This window comes from Musa acuminata, chromosome BXJ2-11 (genome assembly GCF_036884655.1).
Source record: "Musa acuminata AAA Group cultivar baxijiao chromosome BXJ2-11, Cavendish_Baxijiao_AAA, whole genome shotgun sequence".
Classification (NCBI taxonomy): domain Eukaryota; kingdom Viridiplantae; phylum Streptophyta; class Magnoliopsida; order Zingiberales; family Musaceae; genus Musa; species Musa acuminata.
In genome coordinates, this window is record NC_088348.1 from 30,777,929 (window position 1) to 30,805,909 (window position 27,981).

Below are 27,981 nucleotides of genomic sequence, written 5' to 3' on the forward strand. Positions count from 1 at the left end.
GGTGGCTCGGTTCGTGGCCAGGGACGGCGACCTGACCGAGACCATCCTCCTGAGGCTGCTCAAGATCACCAAGAACCAACGCCGCTGGGGGTTCATCTCGCCGGACCACCCCCACCACGGCTACTACCTGCGGCGCAAGATCTCGGAGCAGTGCCGGGCCATCCGGCCTCCCCGGTAGCTCCTCATCCTTCCGTACCTTTTAATGATTTCTTCCGTATCCACCGTCATATACTTCCAAGCTTCTCGTTCTAAAGAGAGCTACACTCCTCGGACAGGCATATGGTGATCACTGCAAGAGAGAGATGACGGGTTTCACGCCACTGTGACAGACAGTTACCTAATTAGCTACTCGTTCTTCGTCTCAAACTATTGTTCGTCTGGAAGGAAATGAATGAATGAATACTTCTGCTTGCCTTTGCTGGCCTCGATTGCTGCAAATGATCGATATAAGACACTGACGAGAATAGGTTTCTTGAGCTTCTTCTCGGCATTGGGTACTGCTACTCTGTTGCTGAGCATGGTCTTGTTTTATGCTCTTCTTCTTCTTTAGTTATAGATGGGCATAAACTGAGCAATTCCGATGTACTGCTCTTGACATCTGCTTGATCTTGAATGATATTTCCTGGTCCAAACATATTTGGAGAAGTCAATCTTTTGGTCTATGAAATATGTGAAGTGATCCAAATTTTTGTCATGCATCTTTCACATTAGAAGCATCAATGTCGCAAACTGACATGAACATCTCACTGATGAGACATACTTATCACATCTGAGACATGCAGAAAGAAGCATTGACCGATCGAAGCATTCTGATATCAACAAATAATCGAAGATTAACATTTCCAGGCATATGCACTTGTAATCTGTAACGACGTTGCATTGACCGTAAAGAGTTGAGTATTATCTTTCAAGACCGAAAAGCTTAAACCATGGACGCGGTAATTAAACTCTTCAGATTAAATACAGTGTCGCTAATAACAGTCTCGTCCACGCAAATTGGAAAATTTTACATCCAATGAAATCAACAAGAATCCACAAAGTTGAGTTTCTAATAAAGAGTACAAGTATTGTCAGGGATCGATCAGCCAAAATGTAGTTTGAATGTAGTTCGAACTGCAAGCTTACCTTGTTTGCTCTTCGCGCCTCACTTGTACCATCCAGCAAGAACATGCCTCAGCCAGAAACACAAGAGGCATGACAAAGCCTGTGAAGGAAAAATATACACATTGCATTCATAAGCGTACAAGCATCTGAAACAATGAATTTTAGTTTGTAACAATAACATAAAAGGCTGTTCTTCACCATCAGCATTCCACACAAAAATAACATCTACAAAATGGCCTTTGAGTTGTGCGGTGATCAGTATATAGTGTTTGAGAAGTTGGAACACAGGAAACAATTGTTGGGTGACTGGGGCCTAGAGTTTTAATTATGACATAATCACAAGTTAGGAGTCTAACCAATATAAGATGCCCTAGTTAAATACTAATTTATTGTAAATCAGATGTCAGGCACTCAACTGAAGTACACTGGAGCCAATATTATTTCAATTGCACATGTAAAAAAGCACAAATTTTTGTATGAATCGAGTAACCTGGAAAATGAGAAGCCTGATGCATAGCATCTGTTCTGTGCACCGACCAAACAATCTAAGGAATAGGTTTACAAGGGTCCCATCCTTTGTCCCCGTCAAGAGTCCTGTTTGAGGATCAAATCTAAAAGAACAGAAGACTGCCAATGTCAGGAAACTGGTTAAAATTAAATACTAAGTTTTTGCGGGAAAGAATACAGTCAAGATACCTTGGTAGGCGATGCCGTGGACAAGGAATTATCTTAAAAAGCTACAGGGAAAAAAGAGATAATAAATAATGAGATAATCATATAATAGAAATTAACATAGTTCAGAGTGCAAATGAATATTAAGAGCTTGAACAAACCTGAGGGCATGAATAAAGAAAATTCAAAACTTGAGGCAAGAAGAAAAGCAGAAGTGTCTCGCTGTAGATAGAAGAAACTTTAGGTTAGCATGAATTAGATGTATATACAACTTCATAATCATGTGCAATTGTGCATGCACAATAGACACAATGCAAACATATGCTTATTATCATATACAGTATAACAAGCCGTGAACTTTACTGAACCAGCAGAAACGAGCAAATTAACTAAGTAAAATAAACAGATGGATAAACAGGAAACAGTTCAAGAAATGCATTAGATGACCATTGGTCACCTCTTAATTGGTCCAATTAGGGCATAGAAGCACAGAAAATCACCAAGAGCATGGTTTTGACATCTTGTCAAACTAGTATGGTACTGATATACCTAACAGTGTACTAACATATATAGTCCAATCATAAAAAAAATGAATACACTGAACATACTGAATTATATGGTCTCGCACCAGCCGTTGGTCAGACCAATGTAGATACTTGTCCAATAGGATCTGAAACCTTGATCAAGAGTTTTTGCCTCAAAAGAAAAAAAAAAAAACAAATTTGTGTTATCATAGAAATATTGCCTATTTCCTTTGTCATGCTCCGAACAATCATCAAGGACCATAAACATAAGGTAGATTTATTTTAGAGTACAACTAGATTCAGTTATGATGGTGACCATTTAGTTTTAAAGTTTCTTTTTGCAGATATCCTTCATCCACTTTACAGGAACCATTAACATATTCTACTGTTCAAAGAGCAATGGTCTATAGAGGATTAACTAGAACTTACCTATCCTAGCTACATGATAAAACTGAAAGCAAATAAGAAAGATTGCAGGTTACCTGTAATGGCCAAGAATTCCAACTACAGCCAAAGCCATTCCAGCAAAGTAAGTGTAGGTATCGCCAACAAAGACTGATGAAGGATACCTGGCATTTAAATTGAACCAGTGGCATCCAGCTTTATTCAGATGAACTTTGTGGATACCGAGCTATGTAAACACACAAACATGAGACCCATAATAAAGTAATTATAACTACCAATTGTATGAAAGTAAAGCCAATGAAGTGGTCAGCAGAGGAAGGACAAGGTAAATAGAAAATGCATGAGCCTGCTGATATTCCGGGTCTGTAGATGCACCAATTTGCATGACATTATGAATTAAGACCTGAAATTGAACAATTCACCATTAGTTCCATCTCAGAAATAAAAGGGAAGAAGATATGTGATGTTTCATACGCTCTACTAACCGCGGCTGAAATTACAACAGTCTGCCCAGCTTCCAGGCCATTTAAACCAGCATGTATGTTGATGGAGTTTGTGCAAAAAACAGCTAACATACCCATATATAGCTTGTATATCCAACCTGTGCTTCCCACCCACACACACAAGAGGGAGAAAAAAGGAGCAAAACGTTGTCATAACTCAAACATAATTTAGAAAATTGCCACACAGAAGTGGTAGCTACATATTATCCAGCAAACAATGTCTCTACAACCACTTTGAAATGATAACTATTGTGCAAGAATATCTTCCTACAAAAAGTTCAATATTAGAAAATAATTTATTGGAATCAACTAATTTCTTATCAGGACAGCATGAACCATGTATATATTAGACTAATTAAGAATATTCAAAACTTGCATCCTTACAACTTCATTCCAACATAAAGGAACATGAAGTGGATACTCAGACTTCTGCATGTTCTTCATATGTCACTTTGCTTGATACTGTGTCATGATTTGAGGTAGAGTAATTCCTGCAGGCTAGGTTGGGGCCTATGATATAACAAGTTAAAAGTAGGAATTGGACTTAATATTCATTTCTAGAATCAAATTTGTCCATGTAATTTTAGCTTAAATCTGTTAAGCTAAAATTAGTACATTTGGCATCTAATTTGTGAAATTTAGTACTAAAATACTAGGAGAGGGTGGGCCTCAGTACATCGGTAAAGTTGCTCACTTTGTGACCTAGGAGACCAGGGTTCGAGTTATGGAAATAGTTTATTTAAATATTTAAGGGTAAGGCCGTGTACATTAACCCTCCCTAGACCGCATATTAGCGGGAGCCTCGTGTACTGAGTATGCCCCCTTTTAGTACTAGAATACTAGGAATCAATTTGCGAAAAAGAAAGCTGTAACCTACTCATGATAAACTTAGTATATTTCTGCCTATTATTTCTATTGATAAAGTAATACAAATATTCAAAATCCTCAAGAAATTAAAGTGTATGGCTGAGGCGTCATGCACATGGTTTGTGTAGTTAGTAAAGTTTTCTTTCAAATTATTTTAAGTCATTTTATTAGGGAAACTCCCTCAAAAAAGAAAACTGCTTTAGGAAAGGAAAGTGCTCATTAGTCCTTATCTAGAAGCACGTTGCATGCACCTTTTCTTTCCCAACATCCTTTTCTTTATCTATAATCAAATGCAACGAGGAAATATGAAAACTGTTGAAATCATATTTGAATCGTTTTGGATTTGACACAGAAATGACCTCTGGATTCAAGCCTCAACAAACATTAACACTAAAACTTGATGGCATGATAGTTTAGTTCCAATATTTCCTTAATGGCTTCTTGGCATTTCAGTCACTAAAAAATTATATGGACAACTGGCACATGCAAATAATTAATGTTAAAAGCTTCAATTATCAATTCCATAGAAAATTAATAATATGCCTTATGAATGCAAAAGTAATATTTATTGAACACCAAAGTGACAGATGGTGAAGTAAAGCTCTAAAACATCTTGACTATCCAACTAGAAGAGTACCTAAATCCAGAACAGCTGCTCCAACATATTGAATGAGGGGCTTCGGTATGATGATGGTAGTATGCCCAGCATATGCCATCAACAAGGGAAGAGCTGCAAATGAGGGCAGCACCAATTTTCTGCTCATCAGAAGAGAAAAGAAAATTAGCTTGCATATAAAAACTTGAGAATTGCAGAGACAACCAACTTCCAAGCACAAAAGAGACAGTCAAGTGGATGAGGACAGTTAAAATAAAATATGCAAATCCTGGATGAATAAACTATGATTATGCTGCTCAAGTGGATCATACGCTCTCCATGGGACATCAAGAACATCATCCACAAATCCTAGAAGAATCATGAAGCAGATAGATGCTAGTGCCGCATTGTATTCGACGAGCCACTGCATCGAATAAAGGCAGCTCAGCAAAGAATATACTCAAATTCACTATTGTCAAGAATATAAAATATTAGGCATTTTTTGAAAGACTTGCAATAAGATAGCTTCTCCTATGAGGATGAAAACTAGATTGTCACATAATAATCGAAGTTTGACTTGAGCACCAGTATCATCTGAACTAGAGTTGTCCACATCAAAATATGCACTAAACATTTCCAAATGGCTGACAGATCATATTTGGCATAACACACCAAAACATCATCACTGAATCAGAATATGAAGGTCACATGAACACCTTGAAATTTTTTAGCACCTCTAGATAGGATGGGGAAACATTTAAAGTTCCAAATTATTTGACTTCCACTCGACCAATCCTTCCAATATCAAATACAATAGAATGATGAAATATAGGAGTGCAACCATAAATGTCCATGCTTGATCTCTATAATTAAGAAGCTGATAAGGTGACATGTAATGAGAATTAGATGTACCACTCGTCCAAGTGCAACAAAGACCTGGCATGGACGGATAAAGTAAGCATAGTGCAACATTAACTGTAAGTTACTGCTATGCCCTGGCATATGATTATAATTCACTATGAGAACCTAAGCAGGCTCACAAGCAATCATACTATCTGACCACATTTTTCCCCAAACCCACTTACACATCTACTACTCATTTCCTATCTAACACCTTGAAAAACTCAACACACCACATTGAACAAACTCCTTTTGTCTCAATTGCTTGTAGAAATCTGGTATTTCTCAACAGCAAAGCTAACAAACTTGAAGGCAATCTCCCCTTAAAGAACAGAATGATGCTGCAGTATATTGGAAGCATTAGAACCTTTTGTCCTTCATCTTCGGATTTCAAGATATCCAATTTGAACTGTCTTTTATTTACTTTCTGTATACTAATTCCTAATATTAAATCCATTAGATCATTTATTTGATTTCTTCAAACCTTTTTATCAAGTCCAATTAAATATCTTGCATGCACACTTAATCAGGCCCTACTTTTCATGCTTGAGCTTTAGTATTGTTAGGTAATCCATGACAATGGTGGCAAAGAACATCCTTTTTTCATACCAAAATTCAGGTTAAAGATGACATAGTTTCAAAATTATAGTTTTTCCTATGCTTCTGATAAAACTATTTTATAATTATGAATGTATGTGCCAACAGTAGTTATAACACAGTAATTTCATATCACAACAGAAATATAACAAAGAGTCTCCAGATTAATTTTGTTGATATTTTTTTGTACTTGTCCAGAAAATTCATTTCAAGGAAAAATTAAACCGAAGGTACATAATTCATATCTAAGAAGCAATGCTGTCCAACAGAAACTATGATTGCAGGTTTCATCGAACAAATATACATACATTGGAGTCTGAAGTGAAGTTGAAATGCTGAAACAGTATAGCAATAACCAAGTAGACAATTCCAATAACAATACCCAAAGATTCAGGCCTGGAAGTCCATACAAGAAATTATTAGATTTTTTATGCATAAAACAAGGGAACAAGAACAATAAGCTAACCTACAAATCCAAAAATATCAAAAGAATATACATGTCCATATTAATTTCAGATGCTGCATCGATAAGCTCATGTAAGAAAAAACATTATTTTTCTCCCTACAAGCTCAGGGTTACATATTCTGTACAATGTTCAATGCTGATAATTCAGCTAACATTAGCAATGATGTTAAATCTATGAGAGATTTAATATTTTACTGGCAAAATTAATTAGTTCTGAAGTACAAAAACAAATATATAGACACCACATATATTTTATGGATGTGTTTGACAAAAGAAGCAAATATTAACTGATTTCCAATCAACCAAAATTGCCATGTAGCCATTTTCAAATTATAACTTCAAATTAAATAAAGATGACAAAAGGTAATAATAACGTCAGCAGTGCTGAATCACAAAATAACACTTGTAGTGATAAAAAAAGTGACTTCCCACTATTCTGGCTATTTCTGATTCTAGACACAAGAAACTGACAAAGTACGAGTAAAAACTAAAGATAATTTGAACAAAAAAGCACAAGAAAAGCCAGATTTTTACAAAAGCAATATGAGTTGGATGAGCCAAACTTATAAAATAATTGTCATGTCGTCGATATATATAGTAAGTCCATCATGGTTTATCTTCTGTAAGTTGCAAATGTAAAATTTATAAGCAGGTTCGATACATATATTGGATAGCTATGATCACAAACCTAACTGGTAAATAAATCAGTTACCATAACAAATAGTTAATTAATTGGCTCATGCCTTGCCATGTAACATGTAAAATTCAAATTTCTTGTTATGTACATATCAGCCACAAATATGAATAACATGACCAACCTCAATACATAAGAATCAATGCATTAAACCTGCACATGGACACTTCATACATGGATTGATATAGCTCCCCACATAAATTTGTCAAAACTAGACAAGAAATCACTAGGTATAGAGTTATATCCAATTTTTATCCCAACATGGGACAATTCTGTTTGTTGGTCTCTAGAAGTTGAAAAACCTTTTTCTTTTTAAGTTGTATGCAGAAAACTCCATGTGCAACTATTAGTAAACTAGTTATTATAAAGGATCAAAGTGCAGTTGGAGCAAATAGTAGCATCCAAATCAAAAATCTAGCAAGGTCATACTATGCTCCTGGTTTGAAAACGACATCAACTTGGAAAAGAAAATTTGTACTTTTAAATTTCAAAAGACATGAAAATTGATGGCCTAGCTCATGTCACCTTATGCTCAGGTGTGGTTTCTTGGTGACATCCCACAGAGTTTGCAGATCAAGTTTAATCATTCTCCATTTTTAGATTCTTCTTTAATCAAACATTCAGGAATATAAGGAAAGTGGAAATTTGTTTGTAAATGAACGTACATTATCAACCTAACAGTCACATCGTTGCAAAGATTTTGCAAGTTTTACTCAAACCATCCGTGGAATATACAAACCTCATCTTAGCAGTAATGAAAACAAGATAAAAGATAAAGTTGAGTACAAATATGCATATATTTGCGAGATAATTAATTAATTTTATGCAATTAACTCTTGGAAATAACAAATTAAACCATTAATAGATAGGAAACCAGCGTGATATATACACCATAGATTAGCACGTAACATCCGGTTTCACAGAAGCAAACCAAAATCTACGTAGGAGTTTAAGAAATCGACAGGGTTAGAGAAGGAAAAAACCGACACTTTGATGGTGCCCTGCGGTGTGCCCTTCTTGTTGATGTCGAACCCGTAGAGATTGCGTCGCAACACGTAGCGTGCCGCCACGGGGATCATCCGGACGGCCAAGACGAAGGCGCCGAAGCTCATAACGGCGTTGATAGCGATGGATCGGCGCAGGTCGGGCTCGATCCGGTACTTGACGAATACGAGGTAGAAGAAAGAGAGGAAGAACGCGGCAGCGACGGGGATGATGAGACCAAACTTCGGAGGGGCCAGAGGATCCGGATGCGGGGGCTTCGCCTCCACGGACCGCACCTCCGGCGGGATCTCCGAGGGTTTCGAGGTCGGCTTCCGGCGAGTCGCCATGGCGGCGGCGCAGAGACGATGTGGTGACTCGCGGGTACGGGTTTGGAACAAAAGGAGGCGCCTCGACGTCAGATCTAACGGTAGGATCCGACCCTTGATAAGGGAGGGAGACCTTCCTACGTGCTTGGCGGTGATTGGATACGCGACGTATCAACGTACGTGGCAATTTGGCGGGGGCCATGCCAACTCAATTGGCCAATAAAATCGAAACACGTGTTTTCTCGAGTACATGTAGATCCGCTTGAATAGGGTGTTGAATGTCGATACCTTTTAATGAGGTTCAAAACGGATTTGATGACGAAATAGATATCTTGGTCGTTTATCGGGTTCGGATATAATTATAAGACATCCGACCCGTTATTATTTCCAGCTATAGGTTCGAAGCCCACGAGCCCATCTTGTCTCGATTTCTATAAAGCCCATAATGTGTTCGGAGGAAAAGCCGCCTGTTTTGCTGCTGCGATTTTGGAGCAACGCAAAACCCTTTCCCTCTTTCCCTCTCTCGTCTCCTTCGCTTCGTCATGTCTTCTTCGTCGCTTCCCGACGAAGTCGTCAAGAACCGGTGGCTCGGGTTTCTGATCTGGCAGTCCATCACGTCTGCCGTCATCCACCTCTCCTCCTCCCTCCTCCTCCACCGCCTCGGCCGCGGCTCCTCCTCCTCCGCCGCCGCGACTCTCTTTGCTTTCCTCGCCTTCCACCTCTCCCTCCTCCTCCTCTCCCTCGCCATCTTTCTTCTCTCCACTCCCCATCCCGACCCCTCCGCCTCCCTCCCCGACCTTGCCGCCGCCACCCTACGCGCTTCTCTCAAGTCCCTCGTCGGCGGCTTCTCCCGTCCATCCTTCACCGCCGACTTCGCCCACCGGGCCCGGCGCTCGCTCGCTTCCGGTGTTTTCCTGTTGGTTTGTGGCGTTGCGGGATTCCTCTCGGTGGTGGCCGTGTGCGGGAATGCTGAGGTGGTGGACGGGGCTAGCCTGGTTGGCGTGGGGTTGAGAGGGTTGGTTTTTGGGCTGGTTTATGGTCTCCATTATGTTTACAGGAGGAGGTGGATCCTAAAATTTCCGATCATTCAGGCAAGTGATAGGAAAAGTTTATTATTTAGCCTGCGTTGTCTACTTGGAGTTTACTTATGTTCTCTAGTTGATCTTTCTTCCCCATGCTTAGTCACTTGAAAGTGATACCCATTGCAGGAAAAGAAAGATTCGAGTTTCTAAATGAGTGCATATACATAATCTATATAGCACAATTATTTTTTGGGGAGCAGATGTGAACTTTGCATGATTTGGGAGTCTTTGCACTTGGAGGTGTGGGTGATGGATGTATCAATGACGACGAGGCTAAAGTTTTTGTTAATGGCCTCATAATTTTTTCATAGTCTTTTTGTCTGGTTTGAAGTTTGCAGATTGATTCCACTATGGCTCAAGTATGTACTTAGTTTTTTGCATGTGAGTAGCACAACTGAGTGGCAACAATCTTTGTCCTAAAGTAGATTCTGCTTTCATATATGCAAGTGACAGACTTGTGTAGAAATTAGACCTGAACAGATTTGGTGCTTATTTTATTCAATAATATTTTTTTCGGCAAATGATATGTCTTGCTTAACAATGCATGCATAGCTTTATCCTTTTAGCTCTGTGTTTAAACTTTTAAGTTGAAACTTCAAGAAGGCTGACAAAGGACAGCAAGATAACTAATCCAAACATATAAAAAAGTTAAACAGAGCCAAAACAGACCTTCACATAATTTTTTGCGAAATTATAAGTTCCTTATGTAAAAATATAATTCTTTAATGTATTGTCATTTACCATTTCCATTGAATATCTTATAAGGTGAGTTCCATATTGTTTTCTTCTTATAGTGATTATGTTATATCAATTTCATTAACAGAATCTGTTGTTTTCTTGATTGGTTTGATCTGCAGCGTCCTTTTTTCTACAGCTTCAAGATTGGTCTGTCTCAATCATTGAAAAGAGCTCTTAAGTTATCAGTTCAGGCTTATGTCTCTTCGGTCATACTAATTTTCTTTTTGCCTGATCAATTAAAGAACAAGAATATGATTGGAAAATTCATTATTCAACAGCTCAGATTTTACATTGGGATACTTACTGTTTCTATCTGCTGGGAACTAAGCCATCATCTACTTCAGGTTGGTTAACTTAGTTTCTAATTTATTATAGATTTTTTATTATTTTATGACATTTTCTCCTTCATACTGGGGCTCGGGGATATTTGTAACCCTTTTCCACATGCTTCTCTTCCAACCAATCTTTTATATTGCCAATCATGTTGCTTTTATTCACTATCTACTTCTCTATATTTATCTAGGATGTACATACTAGGAGGTGCATTTTTGCACCACCACAGGGATCAGCTGCAGCAGAAACAAATCCTAGTGAAATTCTGCTAGAGACTTTGGAACAAAGCAGTCCAAGATCCCTCATACAGTATCTTGCATATCTTGATCTGTGTCTTGTTACAGAGAGCAATGCAGAACCTTGGCGTCGAGCTGCCTTTTTTGAAGAAACTGGTGAAACTTACCAAAGAACTATAAATGTATGCTTAAGGCCTATCGAGCAGCTTGCCTCTGGGCTTGCTGAAGGTCTTGAAGGTTTTTCCATAAATAGATCTGATCTCTTGTCCAAGCAATTAAATTCACCTGTAGACATTCAAGTGGACTCCAGGCTTCATGAAGCTCTCAATGATTTTCAGGTACTATGTTCAATTAGGATTATGGAAATATTTTTCATTTCTGTGAACACCCCATACCTTGTTCTAAGATTGATGTATGTTAGACAAATCCTCTTTCATGAAATATTTTTGTTGACCTCTCAAATAATTATATCTGACTTAATAATGTTTAATGTATTTTGCCATCAATGTTGAATCAAGGATTTATTTTTGTCACTTGGTAGGTAATTGAGGAAACAATATAGTGTATGTTACCATATGTCATTGAATAAAAAACAAGCACCATGGAACAAGAGGCAGAAAGACACTAATAGATTAAAGATAAATTCTTGTAGATATTTATTCAACATTAATTTGAAACTTGATTCATCTGATGTTGACTGGGCTATGGATTTAGTGCTTGATCAGGCTAAATTTAGCAGTCACAGCTCTAGAAACAAAGAAGTAAAATGTGAAGAAAATTGGTTTTATGGGCGATTGACCATGCACTTGTGTGGAAACCATTGATGTCATGTGTGATTGTCCACACTCTTGGCTAAGCACCTTAGGCTGTTTCCTAGACCAACATGTGCCTATTACCTCCGCACCTATGAAAATGTGGACTAGAATTTAGAAAATAAAAGAACCTCTTCTCATAGTTTGTGGTACCAACAAGTAATCAAAGGCAATAGCTTTGTGGCAGTGGCTGTTGGCAGCTGTGATGTGGAAGGTGTGGGATATTGGTAGTGTTTGTGATGATTGATTGTAGCAATAGTGATATCCATATCAGTGGCCACTTTGTGTTCAATGGTGGTGATGTCAGGTGTGGTAGCAAAGCTGGACATGACAGTGATATTGCATCTTTTATCTATAATTGATATGTTAATGTTAAAAAGCTAATTTGTTTATGGGAAGGGGGTAATTGGTGTTGTTCAAAAACTGAACAATGTGTGTTTGACAAAAATCTCGCTATAAGAAAGATTTCAAGGCTTTTATGTTCACATCCTTTAAAGAATATAAATTTATTTGTGTTTCGACTGAGTGGGCAAATGGTCATATTGATTACTGATACTGACGATCATCTTCGTACATATATGTTCTCCATTATTTTATAATTATCTTTAGATTTGAATCAGTAGTTATGCTAAAGCCAGAGTAACATGCATATTAGCTGGTGGACTTCATCTGGAATTTTAAAAATGGATTGATGAGGATGTGTTGTTACAAGGGTAAGGAGGCTCCTCTGAGACCTGGGTGACTTTGTTCGCCTTTTTTATATCAACAAACGTATCTTTGATGTGTCACATTGAATACTTGATGGCAGAATTTTGAAATATTAGGGTCATAGTTGTTGTCACTGGCAGAATTTTAAATATTATAACTGTAATATGTATTTGTAACAAGTCTATGTCAAGAAGCTTGTAGGCAAGAAAATAGGAAAGAAACCTTTTGGTGTGTGCTCTATCCTGGTTTAAGTGATCCTGGGATTGACGTCCTTTCATGTTAGTCTATTTGGTACTGGATGATCGCTCAAAAAATTTCAGGGTATCAGTTTCTTCCAATATACCTGTTGCCTGTCTGTTTTTCACACATCAGGATTTGGGAGGCCACATCTGATTTAGTCTTCCCAAGGATATCTTTTGTTCTGCGATTGTTGATTTGATTTTCTTTGAGCAGTCGTAGCTATCAGTTACCATTTCTTGAAATACTATCGGTTACCTTTTTTCTTTTTCTTTTCCTGTTCTTTGAGCTGTTGTAGCTATTCCTATGTCATCCTTCTGTTACCAACGAGATTTGGTTCATTTGATCCATTGATTATCAACCTAAAGGATAACATGTTTCTTGCCTTCAATTTTTCTCTATTAATACTTTTGTTATATTGTGTAGATTTGCTCGTGGTGTGCAAGAGCTCTGGGAGCATTGACGGCACGGTCTCACCTAGAGGATAGGTATGGAGTTGCTCAACTTACTGGCTGCAACAAAGCAGTCGTTTCGACATTGTTATCTTGCCTGCTGGCTGTGGAGGCTTGTGTGGGTAAAAAAACCAGCGTACAGCTGGCACACATGCTGGGCCCTGCCAACATCAGATGGGCGACAGTCAACACTGGGAAAAGAGACGCTGTGCCTGCACTGACTACCAAAAAAAGAGGCGCCGCACTGCATGCTAAAGCTTATGCCATGGCTGATGTTCTCAAAACATCCATATACCAAGTCGTGTCTGCTTTCCAAACGGATATGCAGGCAAATGCAAAAGCTTCGGTCTTGGAGAAGAATTGGATTGCCGAGGGAAAACCTATCTATGGTACACGTGAGATCCTTATACAAAAGTTGCATCACTTTTTGGATTATCGCGCCGTCTGAAGTTCTGATTTATTCAATTCCTATATTTGTTTAAAAGTGTGGAGATTTTGGCTTGGGTTTGGCTTTTGATGAGGCGATATAAATTTTTCTTGTCAAGAAGAAGAGATCACGTTTAACAAGGCTTTGTAACCTGCTCCGACTTTAATTTGGAAGAAGCTCCTTAAGGTTAAATTGTAATGAGACCAGATTCCATGTTATAAAGCACTAATCCTTGTTGTTGCATTACAGAGGAAAATGTCTTTGGATTTGGTGGCTTTCTTGCATTTGGAAATAAATACAATGTCTGTCTTGTTCTTTATAGCATCCCAGTAAGATCTGTAACAAGGGGAAATCTGCACAATTTGATAAGTAATCTGTTTGCAAATATGTTCATTACACTCGCAATAATTTTATTAACTATTGATGAGCTTCTCATCTTCTATAGAAGAATTCGATTGGATTTCTTGTTTAGCACAGTATGATGAGTTGGCTTCATGCCATCAAACAAAACCAGTGACGAAATCTAACTTGATGAACTTGCTTCATGCCATCAAACAAAACCAGTGACGAAATCTAACTTGATGAACTTTGCATCCTCCGCAAATAAGCAACTAGATTTACTAGGTAGATCATTTAAGTATTGTGAATCAAAATCAAATAATATGTTTTCGAAAGCAAAGGATGCTAATAAACATATATAAGATATTTGATTTTAAAAACATAACTCTAATAACAATCGTAAGAATAAAAACCATGATTATGCTATTTTTATATTAAAAATTTTAATATTAGAAATTGAAATCAAATAACGATTGATCTAATTTACAATGTGTACCTTTCGATATCATTCAAATGTTTTTATCTTATCTATAGACACATCATTATCGAGTTCAAAAGATACAATGATTTTGATCCGGAGAACTAAACTCACCTTATTCTTTTTTTCCTATCATTCACAAGCCCGTTATAAGCGATAAATTATGAAGTATGGGAGATTTAAAATAGATATACTTATTTCATTCCTATAACGTTTATCCTTTTATAAGTGAGAGTAGAAAATCTAAGATAATAATTATGAAAGTTCTTCTCATAAGAAATTATACTATAATTATTATTATTATTTATAATTATAATCAAAATTTAATCAAATTATAAATTATAATATATTATATAAGGTTCGAGAATCTAACCTACCGTGCCACGTGTAACGTAGTTTGCTGACCTTTTGCCCGCATCACCAGCGGTAGATCACCTTTTGTCTTGATGAAATCTTTCTCACCTTTCCACACCACCACCTCTCCTTTGTGGTTCACGACATCTTGTAGACCAAGGCATCCATGAATGGCCGGCCACCACTTGCACCTGACCGTGGTCCACCGATGGTCGCCCACACTTGTCCGCATCATCTTCATCCTCGCTCCATAGAAAGAAATTGTTCATAAAGAGAGGAGGAAGAAGCCTCCTCGTTGGAGCGGAAATGGAATCCGAAATGTAGTTGGTCGAGCGCAGCAGCCCATCTCATCTGTGCTACTCGTGGAGTTCAAGTCCTGCTCGATCACAAGCTCCTGTTTTCCTTGTAGGATATCTTTTAGATCACAAGCCCCTTAAACAATGCAGTGGATACAGACAGATTACACTTTACACAGTCAAAAAAATTACAGTTTAATGGTCCAAATATCAGCTCATCGATCATACATGGAGGTTGGATAACTGTTACATCACAAAATGCTCTACTCTTGTCTCTCAAACATGCTGCGAAGACAGGCAGCAAATTAAATTTTCACAGTAAAAAACACAACCCTGCAACATCTTCTTATAGGCCAATCTCCATTGTATAGCCAATTTCCATCTCTCCAGGGATCTCCTGGCCTTTACCGGCATTCCAATGTAATCAGCAACTTCCATTGTGAGGCCATGAGCTTCGAAGAACTCCCTGAGCTCACTCGTATGAGGTAGCACCACTGTTGAACTCAGACAGGAAGGATGGTCTATCATTTTGTCGACTGTACTCAATAACATGCTGTCTTCACCTATTGTGGTCTTCAATCTCGCCAATATGTCAGTGCAGTGTTTAGCCAACCATTTCATGATCAACACCTCGTTCTCCACTGACACTATAGATCCGCTATAAACTCGATTCCCAACTGTTCTACGAAGGTTCATAGGTGTAGCCCACAAGCGTAGAGCACATAGCAAGGCGAATGAAGGGACTCCATCATGTTGGATGTACAGAGAATCTCTGGGCCAACTACTTGATGTGCATACTTCAGCCTTTAACTCGATGAATGCCTTGTCGTTTGGATTTTCTTTCAGTACAAAACCATAATGCTCTAAGAGTTCTAAGTTAGTGTATGTTCCATAACCAAGAAGAACCTGTGAGGAAAAGTGTATCAGATAAAACAGTCAACTTAGATGCTATTAGCAGTCCCTGTAAAATTTGAGTCTAAACCAACAGAAGACAAACCAAAGTTGAAATTCACAACTCCATTAAGAGCATATTTAAATTAAGGTTCTCTCATATGCATATATTGTGTCAACATAGGCATCGAAATCATAAGGTGTAGAATATTCAAAGCATTTACAGGCCCCAGGTACCAGTTCCTATAGGAGTATTTTATATGAATGCACCTAAATATGAAGTTCTAGACCATAAGAAAGTACGTTGCTGTGGTATTGACTGTTCTCACAATAGTGAGCATTTACTAGTTGCTGCTGAACACTATTATACTTAACTTTTTTTTTTGTGCAAGTACATTGCCTCAAATACAAATTAAGTTGCTACTTCGAAGTTTAAAAGATAGTTTCCCACGTAAGATATAACTAAGCAAGACTCAGATTCAAAAATTATGTTCGGCACTAAAATGAACCACTATATCTGATTCAAATATTTTAGAAACGCACCTGCTCCCCCTTTTTATATCTTTTCCTTGCATAAAAGCAATACGAATTCATATTTTCCTCGTATCCACCATCTGTCAACCTTTGCATGAAACCATCAGGCTGGTCAGCATCATGAACCGTCCCCTCCTGACTGCTATGCTCGAGCAGTTGAATACTCAAGCTAGTAGTTTCTTGCTTACTGTCAGACATTTCATGGGAACTGTCCTCATCAGGTGCAGCATAATTAAACAAATCACCAACAGGGCATAAGCAACCAGCACTATCCCATGGTATATGTAATGTACGAGAAGATACCTTCAAGCAGAAACAGAAAAAAGGCTGGTAGTGAATATTCAAGTGACCAAAAGAAAACGACAAAGCGCTAAATTCAGTAATCCATAACTCACAGTGGCTGAAGCCCAAAGCCATGACCTAAAAGTTAAGAGTTGAGGTTTAAGGTCCAGGTCCTGCATCAAGCCAACAGCTTCTTTCCACTCTGACTTTGCCATGGCAACAGCCTTCTCAGAAACCCAAATAGCATCTTCAACCTGGTAATCAGATGAATGATTTTGTCAAATGGCTCATAAGCAAGCAAAGCTTGACAAAAAATGAACCAAATTGTATCTAGGGAAACATCTTTACCAAACATTACTTGAAAAGACTGAACTTCAAATCTGGTGAAATTTGCTAATGTATTATAACTGCGAGGCAACTGCACCAGGTAAGGGTACCATCGAGAGCGTCTTCCCTTTTCCACCTCAGCCAATAGACATACAATTAGCATCTGCAAAACCATATTAATTTTCATAAATATACAAAAAGGATCATTGAGAAGGACAGTAAGAGTGGCTAAGAAATGAACTATAACCATATGAAGTAAGCAAAATGTCTGAATTTTCTCAAAGATAGAATTAAACTTGGATGAAGATGGTTAGCATGTTTTAGTTATCTAGAAAATGATTTATTTAAACTCTCTTTAGAACTCTCATCTTTAACTTAGACCAACAAGGGTTTAACAGATACTTCAAAGCCTACATACTTACCAAAAACCAACTACAACAATAATATCCCTGCTTTCCAAGCGCACTGAGGATTTAAAAGAATGAAAGGTAAACAGTTTTTCACAATGAACTACTTGCATGAAGTTTACTTTTAAATTCTAGATCTTGTGCATGATTAGAAATAGCAATGTAACTAATATTCAGATTTAAAATTCTGATGCATGATGAACTCAACAATTGTCTTATACAACCAAGAACACTTTATGCCATAAAACATTCTCCATATATTCAATGTGATTAGCTCCTTAAAACTGTCTTACCAAACTTTCTAATGTGCTAAATTGGCAGATTACATTTGCTCGATCCCGAGTACTCTATTATCCTCTTTTCATATAATGCCAATTTAATAGCCATGATGTTGTGTATATAATTTACCACAACCATCTTTGACTTTGTCTGATGCATGGCAAAGAGAAAACAAAAGACTTAACAAAGATAATATTCAAAGCCCTATGATTTCTGCAAACATATTGATAAAGTGTTCACAAGATTGTTGGATTTCCTACATAAGTACAATATACAAAAAGGCTGTCCTGTATCAACATCTTTGAGGATTCAGCAAGTCTTCTACGACTCTAAAATTCAAAATCTTAAGTATCAATTCATAGAAAATAACATCAGAATCAAACAGAAAGTCCCACAAAGTAGACTTATATTTTATATTATCTTATTGGCCATATTTTGTGTTTGTGCTTCCTTAATTGCGACATTCTGATTTCTCTTAGAATTTAAGAATTGTAATTCTCAGAAAAACCATGATTTCTAGTCTCCCAACCAGCAGCTCAACACACGACTCTCCACAAAGTACTTGTTATCAGATTTCAGTTTTTATCTCTTTGGACAGAGAATCATAGACCAATACCTCAATAAGCCCATCATAATCCCGAAGCTAAATCTTCGGTATTTTGTTTAAACCGCGCAATAGTAGACATATCATAGATGTCACATCCAACGAAAACCACGAAAATTAAAATCTGATTATCTTAATCAGCAAAAGACAATCAATGAGAGACTAGAAAGACCTGAGTGGGAGAGAGACGATGCCGGTGCCTCTTGACGCAAGATGCAAACTTTTCATCAGCCATCGCGCTGTCAGTCGTAAAAAGAGCCTTCCTTGGAACTCTTAGTATCAACTCCCCCTTCACAAGGTCACGGGCGGCAGCCAGTCCTCGCCTGAAGAAGACCAAGACGAAACAACAGCAAAGGAGGACAATTCTCAGAAGAAGAAGGCTAAGAAGTAGAAGAGAGAAGAGGAGAGGATGCAAGGATCACCCGCCGGCTTCAGAGAAGTAGGACACGAAGAGGGTACGCCCCAGACAATAAGAAGAAGAAGAAGAAGAAGAAGAAGAAGAAGAAGAAGACGGCTCCACAGGGGAGGAGATAGAAGGCGTGGGAGGAGGCCACGGCAAGTCTGACATGCCCATATGCGCCGCCCACTTGAGGAGGGCGGCCATGCCTTCATCTCCTCTGCCGCCGCCCTCTTCAGCCGCTTCACCCATCTTCTCCACCGTTTGATTCGACTTCCCTTCTCCTTTCCCCCATCTTATAATAATAATAATACAAATAAATAGACTTTTGGTTGGACAGTTATGCCAAAATGGGCCGGGCTGAGAACTCAGGAAAGGCCCATCTTAATAGAGCAGGCTTTTAATTTCATCATTTATTATCTTTTGCAAACATAAATATATATGTATTTATGTGACCCACTTTTAATTCCATCATTTGTCTTTTGCAAATATAAAAATATATATATGTATTTATGTTTGTTAATGGTTAAGCAATTGCCCATGTCCTCTGTTGATAATTGTGGCATTATCAAGGACATGCTTTTGTTATCAAAGGAGATCACATATTTACCCTCTCAATATTCATCTCCTCCAAATCAAGTATCTTTTTTTCTTTTTTTTGTCTTTGATCCAGAGGATGAAGATTAATAATTATGTCCATTAACTTACTTAATACACATATAGAGGGACAATTATGAAAATTAAATATTATGTCAGTTTGGTCATTGCTGAATGATTGGAGATTCCTACACTGTACCATATGGTTCACAAAGTCATATAGAGAGAGAGAGAGAGCTATCCTGCTGCTATGGAAGAACAAGTGGAGCAGACTCAATGCTATACTGTGGTAGAGGTTGTGCCTAAGGCTCTGGTTACCCAAACACTAAACCTTTCTTGATACTTCACATTGCACTTTCATAGCTAAAACAACTGGCACATTCACAAGCAAGCTTTGAGGTGAAATCCATCAAATGATTTAGCTACCAATTTTAGGTTTAATCCATCAAATGCAGTAGAGCTTAAAGTGCATTAAGACCTGGTCAGAGTAGTTTAACCCAGATAATCCAACATAATATAGTTCCTCTGAATGAGTGCACTACTCTTCATACAAACAACTATACCAAATTAGTCAGGTTAGGCCAATCTAAGCCTATTATTTAACACATCAAGCTCAAATCTCAATGGCTCCAAAGAAAAGCCAGTTAGTTGATCACAGTATGGAATGAACTGGCCAGTTGTGCTTTAGTTGGCCATTTATGTGCCAGGACAAAATATGCTGTCATTGTACTCCCAAGACAGCAAAGGTTAAATGATGGATGCAAAGTAGGCAAAATGATGGGAAGATGGGGTCTCCTTTTATTTGTTGTGTGCTACCAAGAAGCATTGACATCACAGTTCAGCTGCCAAAAGAGTCGTGACCTGAGAGATTGGGCATGAATCTACAGCCAACTCTGGACAATATCCAAACTCTAATGAATTATCTGAAAATTTAAGGCACAACAATCAGATGTCTCACACAATGTCAAATAATTTTACCTCAGATGTACACAACTAAACTACAGCCTCATCAAACAAAAACACTAGCCTACATGATTTATTTCTCATAGGAGGCCAAATTGCCGAGAGCCTCCTTTCTTTATAGGTTACACAACTTCTATAATCAGACATCACTGTCTAAAGCACCCTTTAGGATATGCAAACCTTCCAAGGAAATACTCCGGCGGACTCTAGATCTTGAGAGCTCAATGCGAGGGGGCGGATCTGGTGAGAAGCAGACAACCACGACCGTCAGATTATCGCAAGTATTTCGTTGAAGTGCCTCTCGGACAAGCTCTCTGGAGCATCGTTCTGGATCGTTGTGAATCATGAGCTCCTTCCTAGCTATCGTCACAGCACATTGACTGCTCATGACATCCCATAAGCCATCACACCCCATTATCAGAAACTCATCTTCCTCTGTGAGGACGGTCACCTGCAGCTCGGGTTCAGCGCTCAAGGGGCAGGCAGAACCTTTTGTGCCTTTCATGTGCCAGTTGCCGAGTGCCCTTGCAACAGAGAGCTGGCCATTCAGATATCCATCATAGATTTTGCCGCCTAGCTTCTCGATTCTTAGCCTTTCGTTCTTGCAGCTAGGTTTATGGTCTCTGGAAAGTTCTATTGCTCGTCCACGCTTCCCTAACACAGCTCGGCAATCACCAGCATTTGCAATGAGCAGAGACCTACAAGGTACAAATTCTATAGTTAAGACCCAAGTACTAAGAACATTAAGCAATATTAGTGAATGTCAATGAGCAAATGCGAAGTCTAAACCACAAGGCACATGCATGCTCTGCCTTCACATTATGAATTCTCACCTGTCAATTCTTTGACCCTAATTAGACCATGGTAAAACACAGAAACTACAACAATCACATTAACTTCCATGTTTCTAGTCTAAAGGCTTGTTCTAGATGATTTCTTAGCTTTCATCAAACAAGAAATCCAACCCATCACACTCATCTTCAGCAAAACAATGTAGTGACGTAAAAGAAAGAACGAAGGTTGCTTCAAAAGCACATATGCAAACAATCTGATGATGAGCTGCTAAAAAATAAATGCCATCCAAGACCAACATGAACTTTTTTCCTTTTTTTTAATGAACAGTAGAAGCTACATAAAACATTAAGACCATTCATAAATTTAACTCTTTATACAATTCTATGTATATCGGAGACTAAAACAAAAAGTTCACAGACGTTAACAGCAAATTTACCTTCCAAAAACAAGGGCTGTAAGTGCTGTGGTTCCAGACGTGCGATCAAGTGAATGGGAATCAGCAAACGCATGATCAGTTTTTATGAATGCACTCTTTATGGCCTTGTCAACAGAAGCTGGAAAATGACTATCTTCAAGTATGAATTTGAGAATATTCTTCTGAACAAAAGATGCTGCATCTGTGCCACCATGGCCATCAAACACCTGCCATATGAACTGCTTCATTTCAGCAACTTCTCAATGGTTGTTTGCTATGACAAGGTCCAAACATTGATACGACAAACTTTATGTTCAAAGAGACATTGGGGATTTATTGTCCCACCTAACGATAAAGGCAATTTAAAACACCAATTATTTAGAATTCATTGACATCAGAGTATCTATGAGATAACTGAGACGAACATGATTTCATGATTGAGAAACATATTGGGACATCCATTGCCTAATCTATGAACAATAAAAGCTATATCACACAACATGTTTAGAAACATCTTAAAACCTTGACATTAAAAAATGAACAAGATATAACTAACACAAACAACACATCAAGTTTATTAAAGAACTATTTATGTTGGATACAAAAAAAAAACGAATTCCACATAAAGGGAGGCACACCCCATAGAAGGCACCCGGTGATGAAAATTTCACAGAAGCTCCAAGATACTCAATTAGATTATCTATGCACACATGTTCATCCTCCATATACGGCTTCGGCCCCATTTCAGAGCAGCTTCCCGAGCGAAACACAGGCAGAAACCCAATCTGTTCTTCCGGTGGAGATATAAGTGCTAGACTCGCAAAATCGAATTCCTAGAAAGCTTTCAAAAACATAATCAGCAGATTGGAATAGATATCATCATCAAGAGAAAAACAGAAGGCAAATGAACAAACCAGGCAAGCGGTGTTCACAGAACGTCGAATAACCGACAGATGTCGAGGAGGTTTCCCAACTTTACTTTCTTTCCTGTTTTCTGGAGTCCTGGGATCTTCACTGCCAGAACTGAGTGAAGATCCATTATCCACGTCCCGATTCCTACCGTCTAACATGGCCAATGTGGAGGATAATCCCGTAGCAGCTGCCATAATCCTAAGCAAACCATGCTGACAACCCTTTGCGAGCACAATAATTGCTTCGAACCCACCTATATCACAATATCGCCGTTCTTCTGATTTTTCAGGTATCCCAATGGATCCAATCAAAACTTCCAAAAAGTTGAGACACCCAAGATTCCAAAAAGTGAACTTCTTTTTGGCCCCTAGAGCTATCCAAGCCAGGAGGATAAGTCATGCTCCTTGTGGGTATTGAATCCAGATTTCAACAACATCTATATATAGAACTAAAAACGCCAATAGATCCTCCAACATCCCAAAACTATCCCCACAAACAACAAATATTGCATCATCCAGAAACAAAAAACCTGATCTTTATCGCCAAACGATCAAATGATTTCAAGTGCAAACTGCTGCCCCAAAGGCCATCCACATGCCCTTAACAAGACATCAGGAAAATTCACCAAAATCCCACCTTTAGCGCAAAAAGCTGAAGAACCAAGCGATCTAAAGCGTAACAACAGCTAGAACAGATCAAACCCTCAGAATGAAGAAAAAAACACCCCGGAGCACCAAAAGATTCAAAACAAAAAAACCATTACCACCAAGTTCATCGAACGGCAGCACTTCCCTTCTCCTTCCCTCCCGTGAAGACCTTCATTTTTCTGAGAAGAGGAGCAGAAATTGCTCAAAATAACAAGTGAAACGAGAGAACGAAAACACCATAGCTTTGGAGGAGCGGTAGGGTGAGGGCCCTCTTATAGTTGGAAGACATGGCGACCGGCGATCGGAGGTCACCCGGTCGCGCCACCAACATCGGAATCATCGGGTGGGATGAACGGCGGCGGACACCTGTCGGGATCACGGTTCCGAGGGATGTCGCTCCCCAGCCGTACGATCCGCAGCCTTGGACGGATGAGATTGTCCCGATGGAGTAGTTGGATCCGGTGGTGGATTGCCATGTCACACAGTAAATCTACGGGATTTCAGCAATTTGGATTTTGGCTTCTAGTTCTGCTTGGTTGCGAGGAACACTCTGTTCTTCCTGCTCCATTAAAGCTTATGACAACTTGCTCTGGAATTGCTTCTTCCATGGCTTTCATGTTCAAGAATCAAAAAGCTTACCTTTTCCACTCACAATATTGCAGATAGTTTAGGCTATAGAAAAGTGCTTGCATTGTATTACTAGAATATTTGAGTTGAAGCAACAACACTAATCTGGCAAAGTTGAAGTTGATGCCAAGAAATGTATCCATCATGACTCCATGATGATCATTATTAAAGCCAGAAATTTTTCTATAGGAAAATGCAATCAAGAATCTGCACGGTTGACTTGGGAGCACAATTTGTCTACCCAATTCTCACTACCTTCACCAAGAGTTATTTGGAAAAGCTCCAAATCAGGTACCAGTACATAGTGATGCAACAATGTAGTGAATGCCAAAGACACTTATGAGATACTGATTTCAAAATCATCAGTAATTTCCTTGGCTAATCTGATATCGCTTCTTCTTCTTGTTCTTCTGGCCTGTACATAATGTAGACACAATGTTAATATGGGGAAGAGAAGCTTTGAAGAAGTAACCAACCCTCTTTGCAGTGGCACCAGAGGGAGGTTGGATTGTATAAGGCACAAGATATGTCTTCTTTAATGAAGGTATGGAAGTTACTGTTAATAATCCAGAATTTTGATTATTTTTTTATAATTAAGGATTAGGGATCTAAATAAAATTTCTAATTCAAATGAAGCATAGATAAAAGTTGCTGTCTTTTGACACATCTTATGGCGTCAGTCTCTGCTTATGATTGTTCAGATGAGAGGGGGAAAGGAAGGTCCATCTTTTTCTCATACCTTCATTTCAGCTTGGAGGTGATGAGCTGCTTGCCTTCCCCTTTTTCCTAGATTCAACCATGGTAAGCAATGTCTTCAGCTGGTGATGCAGCAAGTTTCAGATAAGCATGCAGATCATGAGAAACTAGCATTTAGAAGGCAAAATGACAAGCAAGTACAGGGTGTTCCAAGATTATTGGCCAACAGATTGCAAACTCCATTGCTCATGGATCTCTTTTCCACATCAAATAATTATTTCCTTAAATCTCTCCCTTGATCTACACAGGCTCAGAAGTATGAAGTCATAACATTGTCTAACCATACTAGCAGAAGCATGATGAAGACATTGATACTGGAAGGGTCATGATATGGTTCGACCACAGTATTATGGAAACAGAGATCTTTATAGAAGAAAGAAGCAAGAAAGAGAAGCAGAGGGCGAAAGAAAGCAAACAGTCCAACTACATTAGAGACGAAACCCAGAGATCCGCGGCATTCTGCGACGCAAGACTGGATCTGGCCGTCCAACTGGTCCTCCATGCTCATCTCGTCGGGGAAGCCGAGACCAGACGAGGAGGAAGATGACGCGTAGGGGCCGTGGGCAGATTCTAAATCCGGCATCTGTTCGTCTTCCAGTGGACTCGTTGGGTTGCCCGCTTCTAAATCGGGCATCTGTTCGTCTTCCGTCGGACCCATTAACCATGACCAGACCCTAGAAAGCCACATCGCGACGGCTGAGAGAAGCGAGAGAGATAGAGAGAGTATGTAAAGAGGCGGGTTTCACAGTTCTTGAAACTGAAGGAGATGAGTCGGTTGCGGTTCGTTGCAGTGGAGATCGCTCAAAGGTCGTTAAGCTACGTTGGTTGTTTCAGTTGCCTGTTATATGTTCCATATACTCGTCTCATACAGTGGAAGAAGCAAAATTATACGGTCTATATGTGAATACTAAATCCACAAGGCAATCATTCTCTTCAAGCATCATTGTTGTAGAAGAAACACTTTGATCTGCCGATCACAAAAATGTCATACGCATGTCCGCGAGTTTTACATCCATCAGAAATGATTCGATACACATCAAGCAATCAGTTTATGCTTCGTATACTTTGCATTCCTTGGTCTCTGGGTTTGTCTGGCAGAAGTCTTCCAGGGGATCTCCACTCCCCTGCGCAGGCACGCCAGGCCACTTGCTTGCCACCAGATGTGCCAAATCCACCACCCTTTGGCTATCCAAAGAAATCAAACAGTGTCAGTGTTTTCCAATGTGATCTGTTCTTCCCTATCTTGAAGGCTCGGAGAAGCAAATCTCACCTGTAACCCCATTCATTGTCGTACCAAGCAACCACCTTGACCATGTCATCGCCCATCACCATGGTCAGCGATGAATCGATGGTGGAAGACACGTCGCTGCAGCGGAAGTCGACGGACACCAGAGGCACGTCACACACCGCAAGGATGCCCTTCAATGGCCCCTGGGCCGCCTTCCTGAAGGCGTTGTTCACGTCCTCAGCCGTCATCCCTTTCTTCGCCACGTTCACCACCAGGTCCACCACCGACACGTTCGGCGTCGGCACCCGGAGGGCGATCCCGTTCAGTTTGCCTTTGAGTTGGGGCAGCACCAGCGACACCGCTTTCGCTGCTCCGGTGCTCGTCGGGACGATGTTAAGTGCTGCAGCCCTCGCACGTCTCAGGTCCCGGTGTGATGCATCCAGCAACCTCTGCAGTCGCACACATGAACATAAAGATACCGGGAGAAGGAGATGAACAACGGAGACTGTATCCAAAGGAGAACCTGATCCCCTGTGTAAGAGTGAGTTGTTGTCATGGTTCCCTTCACAATGCCTGCAAGGATTAGAAAAGGCAATGGACGAGCTCAGTAAAATGCAGGGCAATCTTTGCTTTTCGGTAGATTGCAGTGCAGATACAAGCAATTCATACCAAATTCTTCATCCATGACCTTCACAAAAGGAGCAAGGCAATTCGTCGTGCAAGATGCATTGCTGCAAGTAGGAATCGAACCAGTAAATATCATGATATTAATGGAACTACAAGGAAATTAAAGATCATCTTTGCCACCCAACCTGACTATGTTTGACGCCTCGTGATGGTAGTCGCCTTCGTTCACGCCGACAACGTAGGTTGGGATATCCGCTCCTTTCGCCGGTGCCGTGATGATAACCTTCTTCGCGCCGGCTTGTATGTGTTTTCCAGCTCCTGGGCCATCAACGAAGACTCCTGTTCCCTGTTTTCGGTGAACCTTGCATGAGGTTCGTAAGCTCAGACAAGTGAATCCTTTTAATCAAACTCTGTAACAGTACCTCGATGACGATGTCGATTCCTAGCTCGGCCCATGGCAGCTTCAGAGGGTCACGATTGGAGACGACCTTGATGGGCTTGCCATCAACACTTATCGTCTCGTTGTCCACAATCTTCACGTCAGCTTTGAAGGTGCCAAGCATGGAGTCGTATTTGAGAAGGTGAGAAGCCTATGGGAGAAGGCCTTGTCAGAAACTTGGAACGGCAGTGATAACACAAGCATGAAGTGCAGGAGCAGAAGAGGAGAGATCTATCGTACATTCTTGACACCGCCACTGTCATTTACGACCAGCACTTCGAGTGGGGAGTCCTTCCGGCCGTGCCAGCAGCGGAGGAAGTTCCGGCCAATCCTCCCAAAGCCATTGATCGCAACCTTCAGCTTCGCGACGGTCTCCCCCCTAACAGGAACAGCCCTCGCAGTCTGAAGCTATGAACAGAACCAAGAACAAAACCATCAACTGACACAGAATCATGATTCCACAAACAGAACACCAGCTCACGATTTGCAAAGCAAAAAACCATGACAATTGCAGGAAATAATCGATCACAAGATCGAATTTGACCAGATTAATAACATCTTGGTAATCATTATAAAATCATTAGTACAGATGAAGCAGAGCAACATGCTTCCTGAAATATAGACTTGGAAGTTTGCTGCTGTCATAGAACTTGCCTTGGTAGACAACTGGGAGGCCAATACATCGGAGAAGGATGCCTCTCTTCCATGAGTGGCAAAGGTGAGGGATGTGCTCGATCTCAGCCCTGAGAATTCAGCAACCTCTAGCCTCTACATGTATGAAATTTGAATCATTCAACAAAAGTTTGCTACCATATCAGTCTTCAGAAACGAACACCATGTGATTCTAAGTTAATTGTAGTAGTACTAATACTGTTTCCAGCTGAAGTAGAGAGATAGAGAGAGAGAGAGAGAGACCTTGCTGAAGGAGTTGTTGGCCTTGCAGTGGAACCTGGTGTTGGATGGGATTCTTGAGGAGGCAAGAGCTGCATGGCTGGCCATTACTGCAACTGAGAAGCAGAAGGATTCCTAATGGGAGATTTATATGTCAAGTGTCTCAAATATCATCAGTCACTGGCATCACTCATTTCCTGTGTGGTGATGGGCTGAGGTGCATGAAGAAGGTCT

The 27,981-nt window shown here is 39.6% G+C and overlaps 5 protein-coding genes across 13 annotated transcripts; 1 reads left to right on the top strand and 4 right to left on the bottom strand.

The window, feature by feature from the left end:
• Positions 1-564: 564 nt before the first annotated feature.
• Positions 565-8,735, bottom strand: LOC103972111 (uncharacterized). 3 transcript variants are annotated; one of them, XM_065132415.1, is made up of 12 exons: positions 8,315-8,735; positions 6,476-6,563; positions 5,003-5,094; positions 4,713-4,831; positions 3,191-3,306; positions 2,981-3,108; positions 2,783-2,869; positions 1,938-1,998; positions 1,801-1,841; positions 1,595-1,715; positions 1,126-1,204; positions 565-622 (listed from the first exon to the last, which is right to left on the bottom strand). In XM_065132415.1, the coding sequence occupies exons 1-11, from the start codon at positions 8,656-8,658 to the stop codon at positions 1,145-1,147; spliced, it is 1,257 nt and encodes a 418-aa protein (XP_064988487.1). In that variant the 5' UTR covers positions 8,659-8,735; the 3' UTR covers positions 565-622; positions 1,126-1,144. The 3 variants fall into 3 exon arrangements, with proteins under 3 accessions (XP_064988487.1, XP_009384592.2, XP_009384591.2); XM_009386317.3 differs by lacking the exon at positions 565-622 and adding an exon at positions 923-1,048; XM_009386316.3 differs by lacking the exon at positions 565-622 and having other exon boundaries at positions 923-1,204.
• A 365-nt stretch (positions 8,736-9,100) lies between these two features.
• Positions 9,101-13,928, top strand: LOC135627088 (uncharacterized). Its single transcript, XM_065133051.1, has 4 exons — positions 9,101-9,728; positions 10,577-10,801; positions 10,981-11,364; positions 13,210-13,928. The coding sequence occupies exons 1-4, from the start codon at positions 9,180-9,182 to the stop codon at positions 13,681-13,683; spliced, it is 1,632 nt and encodes a 543-aa protein (XP_064989123.1). The 5' UTR covers positions 9,101-9,179; the 3' UTR covers positions 13,684-13,928.
• Positions 13,929-15,279: 1,351 nt separating this feature from the next.
• LOC103972113 (protein SET DOMAIN GROUP 40) lies at positions 15,280-19,137 on the bottom strand. Its single transcript, XM_009386319.3, has 6 exons — positions 18,876-19,137; positions 18,626-18,776; positions 17,195-17,326; positions 16,950-17,090; positions 16,564-16,857; positions 15,280-16,035 (listed from the first exon to the last, which is right to left on the bottom strand). The coding sequence occupies exons 1-6, from the start codon at positions 19,100-19,102 to the stop codon at positions 15,406-15,408; spliced, it is 1,575 nt and encodes a 524-aa protein (XP_009384594.3). The 5' UTR covers positions 19,103-19,137; the 3' UTR covers positions 15,280-15,405.
• A 1,211-nt stretch (positions 19,138-20,348) lies between these two features.
• On the bottom strand, positions 20,349-23,433 carry LOC103972114 (probable protein phosphatase 2C 27). 6 transcript variants are annotated; one of them, XM_009386322.3, is made up of 5 exons: positions 23,296-23,433; positions 22,535-23,200; positions 22,259-22,453; positions 21,642-21,847; positions 20,349-21,108 (listed from the first exon to the last, which is right to left on the bottom strand). In XM_009386322.3, exons 2-5 carry the CDS (start codon positions 22,724-22,726, stop codon positions 20,550-20,552), a joined length of 1,152 nt encoding a protein of 383 aa, XP_009384597.2. In that variant the 5' UTR covers positions 22,727-23,200; positions 23,296-23,433; the 3' UTR covers positions 20,349-20,549. The 6 variants fall into 6 exon arrangements, with proteins under 6 accessions (XP_009384597.2, XP_018676217.2, XP_018676218.2 ...); XM_018820672.2 differs by having other exon boundaries at positions 22,535-23,217; positions 23,296-23,416; XM_018820673.2 differs by having other exon boundaries at positions 22,535-22,899; positions 23,296-23,407.
• Positions 23,434-25,463: 2,030 nt separating this feature from the next.
• On the bottom strand, positions 25,464-27,961 carry LOC135626790 (glyceraldehyde-3-phosphate dehydrogenase B, chloroplastic-like). 2 transcript variants are annotated; one of them, XM_065132416.1, is made up of 9 exons: positions 27,772-27,961; positions 27,511-27,624; positions 27,097-27,264; positions 26,840-27,007; positions 26,603-26,763; positions 26,460-26,521; positions 26,314-26,363; positions 25,833-26,239; positions 25,464-25,747 (listed from the first exon to the last, which is right to left on the bottom strand). In XM_065132416.1, the coding sequence occupies exons 1-9, from the start codon at positions 27,853-27,855 to the stop codon at positions 25,612-25,614; spliced, it is 1,350 nt and encodes a 449-aa protein (XP_064988488.1). In that variant the 5' UTR covers positions 27,856-27,961; the 3' UTR covers positions 25,464-25,611. The 2 variants fall into 2 exon arrangements, with proteins under 2 accessions (XP_064988488.1, XP_064988489.1); XM_065132417.1 differs by having other exon boundaries at positions 27,097-27,258; positions 27,772-27,945.
• Positions 27,962-27,981: the final 20 nt, after the last annotated feature.

Excerpts from the sequence above, each read along its gene's own strand:
- LOC103972113 (XM_009386319.3), bottom strand. The coding sequence starts at position 19,102 with ATGGGTGAAGCGGCTGAAGAGGGCGGCGGCAGAGGAGATGAAGGCATG. Across the intron at positions 17,327-18,625 it reads ATCGTCTCTCTCCCACTCAG|ATGCTAATTGTATGTCTATT; the intron begins GTCTTTCTAGTC and ends ATGGTTTTGCAG. Across the intron at positions 16,036-16,563 it reads GATATAAAAAGGGGGAGCAG|GTTCTTCTTGGTTATGGAAC; the intron begins GTGCGTTTCTAA and ends TTTTCCTCACAG.
- LOC103972111 (XM_065132415.1), bottom strand. The coding sequence starts at position 8,658 with ATGGCGACTCGCCGGAAGCCGACCTCGAAACCCTCGGAGATCCCGCCG. Across the intron at positions 5,095-6,475 it reads ACTTCACTTCAGACTCCAAT|TGGCTCGTCGAATACAATGC; the intron begins GTATGTATATTT and ends TATTCGATGCAG. Across the intron at positions 4,832-5,002 it reads CTTGATGTCCCATGGAGAGC|AAAATTGGTGCTGCCCTCAT; the intron begins GTATGATCCACT and ends TCTGATGAGCAG.
- LOC135626790 (XM_065132416.1), bottom strand. The coding sequence starts at position 27,855 with ATGGCCAGCCATGCAGCTCTTGCCTCCTCAAGAATCCCATCCAACACC. Across the intron at positions 27,625-27,771 it reads CCAACAACTCCTTCAGCAAG|AGGCTAGAGGTTGCTGAATT; the intron begins GTCTCTCTCTCT and ends TCATACATGTAG. Across the intron at positions 26,364-26,459 it reads GGTCATGGATGAAGAATTTG|GCATTGTGAAGGGAACCATG; the intron begins GTATGAATTGCT and ends TAATCCTTGCAG.
- LOC103972114 (XM_009386322.3), bottom strand. The coding sequence starts at position 22,726 with ATGGCAGCTGCTACGGGATTATCCTCCACATTGGCCATGTTAGACGGT. Across the intron at positions 22,454-22,534 it reads CTGTGAACACCGCTTGCCTG|GAATTCGATTTTGCGAGTCT; the intron begins GTTTGTTCATTT and ends AAAGCTTTCTAG. Across the intron at positions 21,848-22,258 it reads CACCGGGTGCCTTCTATGGG|GTGTTTGATGGCCATGGTGG; the intron begins GTGTGCCTCCCT and ends TTCATATGGCAG.
- LOC135627088 (XM_065133051.1), top strand. The coding sequence starts at position 9,180 with ATGTCTTCTTCGTCGCTTCCCGACGAAGTCGTCAAGAACCGGTGGCTC. Across the intron at positions 9,729-10,576 it reads TAAAATTTCCGATCATTCAG|CGTCCTTTTTTCTACAGCTT; the intron begins GCAAGTGATAGG and ends TTTGATCTGCAG. Across the intron at positions 10,802-10,980 it reads TAAGCCATCATCTACTTCAG|GATGTACATACTAGGAGGTG; the intron begins GTTGGTTAACTT and ends ATATTTATCTAG.